At 39.4% G+C, this 14,768-nt stretch overlaps 1 protein-coding gene across 1 annotated transcript; it reads right to left on the bottom strand.

The window, feature by feature from the left end:
* Nucleotides 1-341: 341 nt before the first annotated feature.
* LOC116296153 (uncharacterized) lies at nt 342-14,229 on the bottom strand. The gene is made up of 11 exons (XM_089035942.1): nt 14,205-14,229; nt 13,320-13,543; nt 12,431-12,560; nt 11,503-11,737; nt 10,559-10,950; nt 8,853-9,081; nt 8,040-8,440; nt 5,919-6,141; nt 4,472-4,689; nt 3,339-3,512; nt 342-3,060 (listed from the first exon to the last, which is right to left on the bottom strand). Exons 1-11 carry the CDS (start codon nt 14,227-14,229, stop codon nt 2,825-2,827), a joined length of 2,487 nt encoding a protein of 828 aa, XP_088892068.1. The 3' UTR covers nt 342-2,824.
* Between the last annotated feature and the right edge of the window lie 539 nt (nt 14,230-14,768).

Genomic DNA, 14,768 nt, shown 5'->3' with positions numbered 1-14,768 from the left:
TGATAGGACCATGACAGAGGTTTGACAATAAGAACGTCGGTGGGCATTAGCATGCAGTACCTTGAAGGGGGGAATGAAGGGAAATGAAGGTGAAAAGCTCGTCTTAAATTAAAACAACTCATTGCTTCCGAAATAAAGATTAAACCCGAGCTCGGGAATTATAGCAGTAAAGGAAACGGTTCGCGTATCCACAAGTTAGTTAAAAAATATGTTGAAGGCTTTCTTCATCAATTAACCCCAAGACTTTTTAGATAGAAGATATTAAGATAGGGGAAAAAAAAATTTTTTTTTCTTGCCTTAGTCCTAATATGAATAAATTCTAAAAACAAATGGAAACTGCATAGGACTTGAAAACTGTTTTATTTAGATTTTAATTGCAGAATGCAAGGGAAAATTCAAAGTACATCTACACTTATTTCATTAAACGTTGTCATTGCCAAAGTTAAATGGCGATAGGTCATTCCGCCATGGAAATGGTATCCTTGAATACAAAGAACATTAAATCAGTCTCATCATTAAGGTCCATTTCTTGACGAGAATAAGAAGCAGAAACAGAAGTCTTTCCAGCTATTCTTGGATCTTGGAATGACCTGCTCCTATAGCTTTTCGCCTATCGCCTATCGCCTATCGCCTTTGACGATGACAACGTTTATTAAAACAGGTGCATATCATAGGATATAAGGGACTTTTGAAAGTTAAAGGACTTTCAATAGTATCAGTCGAATTTCCGATCGTTTCATATCTAAACTTTCACAATATTTTTCAAAATCTCCGTTGAATAGAAGCTTTGCACCATCACGTGAAGGCACCAATGAAGGAGGCACAACAATAGTGTATAGGTATTTCCTCCATAGAGACTGAATTCGTTCTCGCATGTAAACTAGATTCAATTTTCCTTGCCTCCTATCATGGCTGTCATCACGTGATGGTGCATACAGTAGTGAAAATTACCTTCCAAAACAGCTACAGAAAGGGATTTTGGAAGGTCGAAGTCATGCTTGATGCCTCGTATTACATCTTTGCATGCATTATAATTGGGTGCATATGAAGTACACTTCCTCTTTTCTTCATCGATTGGTCAAAGTGGAAGCAATTGCAGTACGGACACTCGAAACTTGATCACTTTGAGGGGGTTTTTTTTGGCATTTTTTCATAACTATCCAATCAGTGCTATCTATAAAAACAAAGGAATCAAGCATTTTTAGGCGCCATCCAATCACAACAGAGGGCGGAAAATCTAAAGATGTTTTATGAAACGTGAACAGTTGTCGACAAATGCAGCCCAATTTTTGACCGAATGAACACAAAATCACTGGGAAATAGATTGGGATTTTTTACACGATTGATTAGCAATTTCGACCTATTTTCTCACAAATCACGACATGAAACTCGGCAACTAGCGTGTGCCAATAGTGAAGTTAGAGTGGCAAGAATTTAAATTGATATTGCAAAATGTTAATAATGACATTGGTTAGCTATTTTCATGTTTCTACGATCATTAATCAACAATCTCCAGATTTCTCATCGTTTTTTTAGAGTTCATTGCAGACTCATTAAAAGAATCTTCGTACATTTTTTATCGTTTAATTTCATCAAAGCTCAAGATATTCAGCCAACGTCTGGATTTGTCTCATGAGGAACATAATAAACACGGAACTGAAAGCATTAATGTAAATAAACCCTTTTGTTTGCATAGGAAATCATATGGTTTCCTGTACAATTTGGAATAAATTTGAACGACGAGCCGTAGGGGAGAGCAATGAGCTCTTAGAAAACCCATGAGTTTAAATTTATTCCAAATTGCACGAGGAAACCATATGAGTTCCTTTTGATAATATACATGGAAAAATTGTTAAGGAAAATGGAGTTTTTACCACATTTGTGAATTTTCTCGCTTTCTGATTGGTCTAGAGCCGGGGGAGATAGGTGGACATACCAAATGATAAATTATGCCAGCAAATCACGCGCGCCAGCTTGAAACCGTTTTTATTTGAAATTTTAACCTTGTTTTCGTAGTAAAATTGTTAATTTTCTGTGGTTTAAAAAAATCTCATCCAGTTTTTAGTGGTATGTCCTTTTATTTATTCCTTTTTTCGTCATCTAGAAGTCAAAATATGTTGTGCTACGCCTCGTGAGTCCACAACATTTTAAAGACTAGATGACGAAAATCGTGGTAAATAAGAGGACATACCACGGAAAACTCGAGGAAATTGGTTATTTTTTGCAAAGAAGAAGAAGCAAAAATCGCAAGAAAATACTATGAGCGCGCGCTTGATGGCGTTATGATGGCGTAAGAAGCGAGCCCTCTTCAACCAAAAATGTATGTAACATCAAAAAATATAAGATTTTGATGCTCAGTAATGTTAACAACAGCAGAATTAAGAAAAGTTTGATTTTAAACCCGTTTTTGAAAACTTTTAAAATTTGCACTGCGTTTCCTTTTTTCTGCACTAAATTTTCTTTTTTCTGCACTGTGTTTCCTTGAAGCACCACTGCCCTTAGCCCTTTTTTCATGTATATTATTATCTGAAAAATTCGCCATCTTCCATACTGGCATCGGTCAACGGTCAAATGTAAGGCATTCAGATAGGCCTGAAGGGTTTAACAGATCAAAAACTCTTTGTAACTAGCGTTCAGCTTCGATTGAGTGCTCTTTATTTGACCAGTAGGCCGCTGTATATAAGGTGATGAATTGTTTATTCGTAAAAAAGTCTTGCATTGGAAAAGTGTCCCCCCTTTTTTTTGTTTGTGTTGCATTACTTATTGATATGAATTCTCGAAAGTTAAACGAAAGGAGATTTATAAAGTAGATAAAAGGGCTATTTCAGATATTTTTGATAAGTCTTAGCTGTGGATCCCTTGTGTAATATCCTGTATTTCCTGGGTTGTATGTATAATGGCCAGCGGAATTTTGTAACAGCATATTCTTACAATAGCATCGGAGCAGTTTGCCATTATTGTTATTGTCGGTGTCAAGAAGAGGATAAAGAACTGGGCAATCGCTTGTTGGACTGATGTTATCACTGCACCACTTCTCTCTTAACTTTTGTGTTGCAAAATCTAAAAATAAATGAATAAATTAACGAACGAATAACTAACTAAATAACTCAATAACTCAATAACTCAATAACTCAATAACTCAATAACTCAATAACTCAATAACTCAATAGCTCAATAGCTCAATACCTAAGTAAGTAACTAACTAATCGACTGACTGACTGACTGACTGACTGACTGACTGACTGACTGACTGACTGACTGACTGACTGACTGACTGACTGACTGACTGACTGAATAAATTTCAGATCTCGGACCGAGAACGTTTTTTGAACTCTTACCAGGCAATGTGCAAGAAGAACCCTCCACCACAGTTACGGTGCCATACAATTTGCTCCTAAAGCTGCTCCAGGGGACCACGTTACCTTCAAAGTGGGAAGCACCTCTGGCCATTTCTTCAAACGAAAGTGCGACTGCGTCAAAGTTGTCCCAAATATTAAGGTGGCCAAGGAAACCTAGGTGTTGAACATGCAGATAAATTCAGAGTGAGTGACTATAAAAACTTAAAATGATAAGATCGATCAAGCACCAAAAATAATATATACATTCAAAAATTTTATTCTGAAGTGAATTCCACTCGATCCGTTTAAAATGGGAAACAATCTCTCAAGTTCTACTAGGTCCTGTACTTATGATATCTAAAGCATTGATACAAAAAATATAGACTCACCAAAGAACCTATTCATTCCACGATCAATACAAAAAGGCATAGTTAGAACTCTGATATAGAGTTCACCTAGACCCCTCACTTACCCAGACTCTAATCAGGGACATTGGTTTAATACTAGACGAACTTGAGTACGTAATGATGAGCAAGACTCGATGACTCCCAAACAGAGGAACCGAGACCGCCTCACTTACCCAGAAGCTCTAATTTAGGACATTGGCTTAATACTAGACGAACTTGAGCACGTAATGATGAACAAGACTCGATGACTCCCAAACACAAGAACTATGGACCCCCCACTTACCCAGAAATTCTCATTTAGAACATAGGCTTAATACTAGACGAACTTGACACGCAATCACGAACGAGATTCAATGACTTAAGATAGTGTCTCAAAGTTGACTGATGATGATGATGAAAACTCTAATATAGTAGCATTAACGGTATTTCAGAATCTGGTGTACAGCATTTAGTTGAAAATTTATTAATCATCGTTCCTCTTTTCCAGACTTGTATGGGGCGAAATCAATTATATGTTTAAATGCATTATGCTTTATTCCGGTAAAGTTAAGGTCCGTGGAATTCCCAAATGTTTCATAGTTGACACTGTGCGTGCATTCTTGACTATACCGTTTGCATTTGTGAAGATTGATACATTGGAATGTCGCTAACCCTAAGTGAATCTGACATAAAAGAAAACAAAGGTATTTTAAGAATTGGTGAGGCATTGTGCTTATCACTACAGACCTGTCAAAGCCTGACTAGCTGAGAAACCTCCTTTATGGCTGTCCACCTCCTGACCAAGGACGAGATACCCGCCTCCAGGAATAGTATATCCGGTCACAAAACCTGTTAGTGACATCAGTAGTTTCCCATCTTTATACAATTCTGTTAGGCCGTCAGTGTTTCTCCATCTCCAGCAGAAGTGAGACCAACCGCCATTAAATGTTACAGTGCTACCGTACCTAGAACAACAATAATCCGACCTCTTGATTGCGTGATTGTAAAAAGGAAAAAAAACCTTTCATCCCGGGGGGTGGGGTGGGGACTCCGAGAAAAAAGTACCGGGGATACTCGTCGGAAATTTTCAAAAAGACCCCTAAAAGATACCGGAAGTCTTTAAAAAAGGGCGTGGCTGAATGATTTTTAACCCCTAAGAGATACCAAAACAAATAATACTAAATTTTTCATAAATAGCGCCTAGGATAAGCCATATCGATGCGCGCTTCTCTCCTTTTCCGACACTCTAAGAGATAGCAGAAAATGCTGATTTTCAAAAATTTGCATTTAACACCCTAAAAGATACCAAGTCGCGAATTTTTACCCCTAAGAGATACGACGAGCATCCCCGGTACTTTTTTCCCGGAGTTACCCCCCTCCCGGGCCTTTCATAGATTTATGAATTATTCTATAAAGGGGTGCATCCATTGGATGTGGAGAAGGGGATTTCAGGGGGGTCGAGGTGAAGGATCAAGGAAGGCGTGGGTGGCGTAGCGTGGGCGCTTGCCTCTCATCAGTATTAATGTGACGCTCGGGTTCGATCTTCAGACTCGGCGTCGTATGTGAGAAGTAGAGTTTGTTGATTCTCTCCTGTGCATCGAGAGGTTTTCTTCGGGTTCACCGGCTTTTCCTCCCTTCGCAGAAAATCAACTTCTAAATTCTAATTCAATTTATCGGTAGCTTCATTAAGTTGGGTTGCAAAAACTGTTAGGCTTTCCGGCGTCCACCTTGGATGGGTAAATCCGATTAGATTAGGATTCACCCTTTTGGAATTTCAAATAATGCCAATGAAAATAAAAAAGAATCAACCTATCACACTTCCAGGTTTTCTTAACTGCTTCAACTTCTTTTCTCTCTACTTCTATCCCCCTCTGCACCTTATGTAACATAGGTCATTTGAGATGTAGCAATTTGAACCGTAAAACTCCTTAGGATAACCAGCCCCTTTCACTCCAGGCCTTGAAATTAATGGTACGGTTCCAACTCCCCTTAGATATCATTGCTACATAATCCATCATAATCCTTGTTAATCAGTACTTTAAAACCAAGAGACTCTCTTGTTAAAAGTTGTGTAGTTATTTATAGGACAGGATTTCAGTTCCACTGGGAACTTAAAACTGCTGCAACGGTGATTGGCTCACTATTTCCCGAATCGTAATCAAGAATTAAAAGGTACAATATAATGTTGGCTTACTTCCATTTTTCGTTGATACAAAAGGATGCGTCACTAGTGGAGATAAATGTTGCCCATTGATCTGCCAGTTCTGGTGTGCTGTACGCGAAAACCCCTCCCTTATTCGTAGGCCACAACCAGTAGCAGGCTAAAAACTGAGTCACGCTTGGAATAGGATTTTGAAATTCGACGTAGTTACTGGCGGACTGAGTTGATCCAAAATCGATGTAAAAATCGGAATTACCTGTTGTTCAGTTAAAGGATTATAAAAATAAAACCAATTGCATTTTTTTAGCATTTCATATTTAAATGGTACTTAGAGTGATGACCTTTTGGTTGTGATGTCCGGTTGACGTTGGTTAGTAGTAAAGGTTTTAAAATGGGCTTGTGGATATTTTGCCGGTGTTTGTGGTGGTATAGTAATAAGTGCTGATTGTAGGTTGTAGGTTGTAGGTTGTAGGTTGTAGGTTGTAGGTTGTAGGTTGTAGGTTGTAGGTTGTAGGTTGTAGGTTGTAGGTTGTAGGTTGTAGGTTGTAGGTTGTAGGTTGTAGGTTGTAGGTTGTAGGTTGTAGGTTGTAGGTTGTAGGTTGTAGGTTGTAGGTTGTAGGTTGTAGGTTGTAGGTTGTAGGTTGTAGGTTGTAGGTTGTAGGTTGTAGGTTGTAGGTTGTAGGTTGTAGGTTGTAGGTTGTAGGTTGTAGGTTGTAGGTCGTAGGTTGTAGGTCGTAGGTTGTAGGTTGTAGGTTGTAGGTTGTAGGTTGTAGGTCGTATAGGTTGTAGGTTGTAGGTTGTAGGTTGCAGGTCGTAGGTTGTAGGTCGTATAGGTTGTAGGTTGTAGGTTGTAGGTTGTAGGTTGTAGGTTGTAGGTTGTAGGTTGTAGGTTGTAGGTTGTAGGTTGTAGGTTGTAGGTTGTAGGTTGTAGGTTGTAGGTTGTAGGTTGTAGGTTGTAGGTTGTAGGTTGTAGGTTGTAGGTTGTAGGTTGTAGGTTGTAGGTTGTAGGTTGTAGGTTGTAGGTTGTAGGTTGTAGGTTGTAGGTTGTAGGTTGTAGGTCGTATAGGTTGTAGGTTGTAGGTTGTAGGTTGTAGGTTGCAGGTTGTAGGTTGTAGGTCGTATAGGTTGTAGGTTGTAGGTCGTAGATGGTGGTTGTAGATGGTGGTAGGGATAGAGGTTCTAGGGATAGTGGTAGGTTGTATCTGGTGGTAGTAGGTGGTAGGTGGTAAAGAAGAAGCGTAATGGTAGTGGCAGGTATTCGTGGTAGTAGGTAGGTGATAGGTGTAATAACGGTCTAGGGCTATAGCGGTATAGTGATACAGTAATGATAAAAGGGTAAATTATACACCGTGAAAAGATGAAAAAACTAACTGACGTTTCGGACCCTAGTAGTGATATAGAGGTAGGTGGTAGATGAAAGTGATAGGCGGTAGTGCAAATGGTAGGGGAGTTGTACTTGGTGGGTGACGTTGCTAGTGGTAAGGTGGTTGTGGTAGTAGATAGTGGTGACAGTAGTAATGTTAGTACTAGTTGTGCTCAGTAGGGAACTTAGCTCATATTATCTATATGTAGATTACCATTTGTTTAAAATATAAAGAGGAATTTTTTTTCAAAAATGAGCAATAATGGCAAAAAGCGCCAAAAACCAGAATTTCGTATGAGTTTTGATCCCAATTTTCGTTTTGGGTTAACACTCAAAACCTTTTTTAAACAGTTAGAAACTGATGTGCTATGATAAAATGCTTGTTTGAAGCGGTATTTTCAATTGTACAAAGATGTTTTGCTGCATTTGTGTTAGAATGTTGCTTTGTCAGGCTTTTTTATAGAAAATATATGGGAAATAAGCAAATGAAGGCCTAAACCTCATTTTCGATTCAAATTTTTTCTTTGGGTTAACACTTTGATTCCACTTTCACCGGTCATCTCCACTTCCAAACAAGTTAAACTTTCTGAATAACAAGATTTTAGCCTTGTACAACAGCCTTTCTTAAATAGCTTTTGGCGCTAACTGCTTGAATACGAAAAGAATTCTCTCTTAACAACAATTTGTTAAGTTTCTTAATCTTTCCATACAAAAAACATGACCCACGGGCTCATAATACATCGTTACATCCACCCTAACTTTAACCTGCTGATTTTCAATATTTTCCTTACCATTTAATGATACATCGTTTGTTGGAGTGAGACTCAGGCCACCAAACACTTCACCCCCATATACCACATCATTCCAGTTCAACTTGTTTCCCAAGTCTCTGCCGGCAGCCTTGCTCATGGCTGTGATGACGTGTCCGCTTAGTGAAGTCTTCCAGATATTGAGATCTGTCAAGTAGTTGACATAAAAACAATCATCAGATGCACTGAATGGGTTTAACGTCGAACATAATTGACCAATAACAAGCACTCCAGTTCCTTCGATTGTTTTTGCCCTATCTACGGATGATGCGTTGTAAATTACTATTCCATCGATAAAAACAACTAGTCGACCGTCCGTGCTTTCCCAAGTGTAACAGAAGTGGTGCCACGAATCGTCGTAGTATGGAGAGAAATAAATCGATCTGAAACCCAAAAAATAATTTAAAAAAATGATTCTTCCATAGAAGTTTGAGCATAAAATCACTAATTGAAACTGAAAAACAACAAAACTACACCACAAAAACAGCAGAAGATAAAAGTTTAGTCTAGTCTAGTCTAGTTCTAATTTAGTACTCCACATTTACACTGATCAGTTTCTTCTTTTTCAGAAACTCAACTCGTACAAGAGTAATACTTGCGCATTGCGCTGTTTTCCTGGTTAGCTCGCGAGTGCAGCTTTGTTCAAGTCTAAATTTGAGGATAGGAAAAAAAAGACGTTTATAAGACTTCGTAAATGTAATAAGCCTCCTATACTGTTCCTGCCCCCCCCCCCCTCCCCCACGACAGATCCATCTCTATGCCACATATATTTATGAGAGTGTTAAGGATAATTACGTTTTAACATTAGCAACAAAAATCATGTTTTCTGTTGCTCCATTGAACGTCCAGCGCAAAGCGTTCTTTAACGTTTCTGAATAATAATGGAATGCTGTACTCTTTTTCGTCCATTTTCTTCTTGACCAGAAGCAAATTGTTATCTCTCTTAACGAGGTGGTTGTGAAAGGCATCTTGATGTACTTTTCACCAGAAGAAGATTCAAAGTTGGCGATCTTTGATACATTAACTATAGGAAATATAGATCACATATCGTAAAAATTCCGTTGTGAAGAAAAAACTTTGACAAAAACTACCTCATTAACATTATCAACGGCAAAGACCAGAACAACCAGTGCATGAGAAACAACCGACAGCGATGACTGCAACATCAGCAGCAACTTGCATGCCTGAACTTGATCATTTTCGTAAACAACAAAAACTACAAAGAGCAACGGAACAGCAACAGCAAGGAAAACAACCAAACCTTCCTTAAAACCTTCCTTCCTTGTTTGTTTATTTGTTTGTTTATTTGTTTGTTTGTTTGTTTCTTGTTCGTTTGCTTGCTTGCTTGCTTGTTTGTTTGCTTGTTGTTTGTTTGTTTGTTTATTTGTTTGTTTGTTTGTTTCTTGTTCGTTTGTTTGCTTGCTTGCTTGTTTGCTTGCTTGCTTGTTGTTTGTTTGTTTGTTTGTTTTAAAAAGAGCGACAACGACAGCAATAGTAGCTGCAGAAAAATCTTCATTGTCGATCATAACCACCATTATCTTTACCATCAGCAACAACGACAGCAATACAAGGACAACCGCAACAGCAACAGATTGACAGGGACCACTAGTGCAGGTGTAGCAGTAATAGCTACAGCGAAAACAGCAGAAATATACAATAAAAAACAGAGGCAATTTTGTAAAAATACGTGTGCCAAGAAAAGTTTTAGAATACTGAGGGGGAGAGGAAGGGGGCTACTGACAATGCCCACGCACCTTTGTCCTTAAAGTGCTTATAAGCCTTTATACGCAATATTTTCAGAATTGATTCTTTAAATAGTAAATAGTTGATTGTGAAAATAATTCGTCATTTGAATGTCGGGTCTTTGAGATACGAAGGTTTATATTTCCAATATGTAAATGACTAGCTATGACGTAACATAAGGGATTTGAGTTATTTTGTGGCAACTTTTAAGATTGAACATTGGACATTTTTTGAAAACAAATTTGTAAGAACCTTTACGTGAGTCACGAGTAAAAGGGTGATGCTTTTAAAATACTGTAATCCAGAACGAGTGCAGTGTTGTATATTAAATGGTCCCTTATGTTACGTCATAGTCATTAAAATATTGGGAATATAAACCTTCGTATCTCAAAGACCCGACATTCAAATGACGTAATGTTCTTACAATCAACTATCCACTATCTAAAGTATCAATTCTGAAAAAATTGTGCAAAGGCTTATAAGCACTTTAATAGGAACTTTAAGATTTGCAACCGGAAGAGTAATAATTTCTCTTTGGGGTCCTGTTCATTGGAGCTTTCATTCAAAACATTGTCAGTAAAGTCAACTCATCCACAGGGAAAACAGATTTTAAACGGATCGGACTCGAAACCCAAAGTGCCGTAATTTACACTTCCGGTAGATGTCTCCGTCGCAGATTTTGCGAATCTTAAAGTCCCTAATAAACAATTTAATACGCATGAAGTCCCAATTTGGGAACAAAGGGTAGATATACTTACATGCACAGACCGAGGGCATCGCTTGGTTAACCAATCCATGCGATTCTTTTACGGAAAATATCCTCCAATCAACAAGATTACCAGTCTCACTAATGCACTGCTTGGACAAAGAGAGGATTTCGCTAGGTGACTTGACTGCATCCCACATGTTAAAACCGTACATTCTTCCCATAAATGAATCGCTTGCATTGAACTCCAAACCAACTGAGGTGGCCTGGAGCTGACCAATGATTAACTTGCCAGTCCCATCAATGGTCAAGCTACTACTAACGTCCTTCTTTATAGATCGTATTGCTCCATTGATGTAGAACTTTAAACTTCCTTGAATGTTTTCCCAGGAGAAACAGAGGTGATGCCATGTTCCGTCGTTAAGTGGAGAAGTATGCACCTCGCTAGACGAATAATAGTGAAGTAGCTTAATGTAAAGATCGTGGCAATCCGGAAAAAAGCACCAAAATTGGTACAGAGTTCTCTCATGTCACTTGAAACAAATTCAGAAGGGGTGCCAGTGAATTTCATATCGGGGGAGGGGGATGGTTTGAAGAGTGGGTAAATTTTTCTTGGATAGTGGAGAGGGGTGGGTCATATGTTTATATGTTTTGCATTCTTTTTCTTGCCATTGCATTCTTTGTTACTACAATTTACAAAAAAACAACTGAAAATCCCCCCTGACAGCAGATTTTGTGGCACCCCTTCTAAGTATGGTCTACAGGGCCTAAGTTAACACTAAGCCAAATTCCATACTTTCTTCACGTCGATAACTATAATGCCGAAATTTGATCTTTATCCACTTTACTATAAAATAGGCCCTCAGTCAATAAAAGATAAAAAATTTTGATTTCAATAAGAGTCACTTCCTAATACATGTAGAATATGCGCGCCCTTTTTTAAGACCATATTTTATCATTAATTTGATCTTAGTAACAAACTCATTTGTTTCTAACCTTGGCACGTTGTTGACTATAATCTCACACTTTCCTGTATTATCGCATCGTATAGCTAGCATGTTTGCTGCATTTTTTACAGAATACGAGAACAACGTGTGCCAGCCAGCAGTGACATAATTAACCCAGGTACACATCGTTAGTTTGCTCACTTGGCTGCTGTTCAAGGACACTGCGCTTATGACGTCACTGGTTGATTTACGTGGGAATGTCAGCGTGTAATCTTTAGCATTGTCTGAGAATCAAAGTACACAACGAAATGTTATATTTTAACCAAAAAATATAAAGATGTTAAGCTCTTCTCGTAAGATTGTGCCATTTTCATCCATGTTTTCTTCCCCTCATCTACCCATTACTGCTTCTCCTCCTCTGCCCTTTTTTTCTCCTTCAGTTCCGAATTTCCTATTTCATTCCTCTTTTCTCTCCCTCCCCCCATCCCTTTCTCATTCCATCAACCCCAACCACCCAACAACCCCAACCACCCAACAACCCCAACCACCCAACAACCCCAACCTCCCAACCACCCCAACCACCCAACCACCCAACCACCCAACCACCCAACCACCCAACCACCCAACCACCCAACCACCCAACCACCCAACCACCCAACCACCCAACCACCCAACCACCCAACCACCCAACCACCCAACCACCCAACCACCCAACCACCCAACACCCAACCACCCAACCACCCAACCACCCAACCACCCAACCACCCAACCACCCAACCACCCAACCACCCAACCACCCAACCACCCAACCACCCAACCACCAACCACCCAACCACCCAACCACCCAACCACCCAACCACCCAACCACCCAACACCCAACCACCCAACCACCCAACCACCCAATAACCATGATCAACGTACGTACCAAATTAATTATCGAAAGTCGGAACCCAAGAATACCCTTTCACATGGCTTACCTTTCCATTGTTCACAGTCATTTCCCGTCGTTGTGGCTTTACAAATACACTCATACATATCATTTCCAATGTTCATACATATTCCATAATTCTTGCATGGTGATGTTGCACATGAACCACTTTGACTAGTCTGTGGGCAAAAGACAATAACGACTGAGGTCAGGCATATGATTATATATAGATTATTTATGTTACAGTTCAGTTAATTTTCATTTTCTTGTTTACTTTATGCTTTTCCTTTATCCTAGAATGTAATTTGGTTGGTTGGTCGGTTGGTTGGTTGGTCGATTGGTTGGTCGGTTGGTTGGTCGGTCGGTTGGTTGGTCGGTTGGTTGGTCGGTTGGTCGGTCGGTTGGTTGGTCGGTTGGTTGGTCGGTTGGTTGGTCGGTTGGTTGGTCGGTTGGTTGGTCGGTTGGTTGGTCGGTTGGTTGGTCGGTTGGTTGGTCGGTTGGTTGGTCGGTTGGTTGGTCGGTTGGTTGGTCGGTTGGTTGGTCGGTTGGTTGGTCGGTTGGTTGGTCGGTTGGTTGGTCGGTTGGTTGGTCGGTTGGTTGGTCGGTTGGTTGGTCGGTTGGTTGGTCGGTTGGTTGGTCGGTTGGTTGGTCGGTTGGTTGGTCGGTTGGTTGGTCGGTTGGTTGGTCGGTTGGTTGGTCGGTTGGTTGGTCGGTTGGTTGGTCGGTTGGTTGGTCGGTTGGTTGGTCGGTTGGTTGGTCGGTTGGTTGGTCGGTTGGTTGGTCGGTCGGTTGGTTGTTTGGTCGGTTGGTTGGTCGGTTGATTGGTTTGTTTTTGGTCAAGGTCTGGACACGCATTTTAAATTTTGTTTCTTAGTTTTTTTCGCGGCGTTTTGTTTTCTCTGTTTTTTGGTTTTCTCTTCTCACATTCAGATCCTTACCTGTGGAACGCTTTCCCCGTACACAAATCCATCTCTTGCCTGGAAGTCTTCAAGTTTAGCATTACGAAAGCTCTTTCTATTCAGCTCGCACGTATGTCTACCTGTGCTGCTAGTTTCCTGGTAATTGTACGAAACACATTGCTCGACACTCAGACACTGGAAAACACAGTTAATTTTGGAGGAAACTTGTGTCGTCTTGATGGCATGATTGTTGAGAGCTTTTCCTGAAAAATGATATGTATTTTCAATAAAAAGCCCAGAAATTCCATATATAACCTTATGGTAACAGTAAGTCACGGTAAGTAGAGGGAAAAAGTAATTTCCATTTGAATTCCAAATTACCTTCTGAAACTTTGCTATGTTATTCAGGTCGGTATGTTACTTGTTTGGCTTTAACAATTTTGACGCAAAGCTGTAATGATATGCATATTCAGGAGCGTTGAGCATGCGCATTAGATACATTAACACGTGGCGACTATATGTGAGAGAGTTGTTGTTAAGAATTACAAGGAATAAACACAAGATAGAACCCAATAATATTGCCTCATCTCTCATAACAAAAGCTACGTACGTCACAATTTTAAAGTGCTGGCCAATCAGTTTGAACTCATCTAAATCTGTAGTTACGACAATAGCACAATAGTATTGCCTTAGGGGCACGATCTACTTTACGTCAGAAACCTTTCCCTATTTTTTCCAAATTGTATAATTTTTTTTGCATCCTTTTTTTATTATAATTCTTATACTTATTGAAACTCAAAAAATTACATTTTTTACAGCAGTTATGAAATAGGAATATTTAGAAGGAAAAATGAAATAAATCAAATAAGGAGTAACAATAGGAATGAAGGTCTTGTTGATGTACTTCAAAAACTCAACCTGTACCTTCCCAACTCACCATCACTGGCATGGTTTAAGTCTTACCTCGAAGAAATCAACGTTTAAAGGTTAATGATTGCACATCCTCTCTGTTACCAATATAACATGGCGTTCCACAGGGCTCAATTTTGGGCCCGATTTTGTTCCTTGTATTTATGAATGACCTGCCACTTCATGTCCAAGGCTCCACTGCCGATATATACGCGGATGATGTTACGTTGTCGTTAAGTAAAAAATGGAACAATCTTACATCTCTCTCTACAACGCTTCAAGACGATGTCGACAATATCCTTTTTTGGTGCAGTCAAAATAAAATGATAATCAACGAAACTAAAACCAAATCAATGCTGGTAACAGGAAAACGTCTACCGAAACGCCTCACCAACAATAACAATGACCTCAATATTGCCATCAATAATTGTGATGTCAAACAAGTAAACAACCATAAAGTCCTTGGTGTTACACTTGACTCTAAATTGACTTTCGAAGACCATGTTGATAATCTATGTAAGAATCTTTCAAAGAAAATTGGACTTTTTCGACACATCAGTCCCTACTTAAACAAACCAC

The sequence above is a fragment of the Actinia tenebrosa genome, unplaced genomic scaffold (assembly GCF_029948245.1).
Source record: "Actinia tenebrosa isolate PJP-AT-01 unplaced genomic scaffold, QUT_ActTen_1.0 PGA_scaffold3__52_contigs__length_22856419, whole genome shotgun sequence".
NCBI lineage: Eukaryota > Metazoa > Cnidaria > Anthozoa > Actiniaria > Actiniidae > Actinia > Actinia tenebrosa.
The sequence above is the reverse complement of the archived record's forward strand: the minus strand, read 5'-3'. Positions and strand labels throughout refer to the sequence as shown.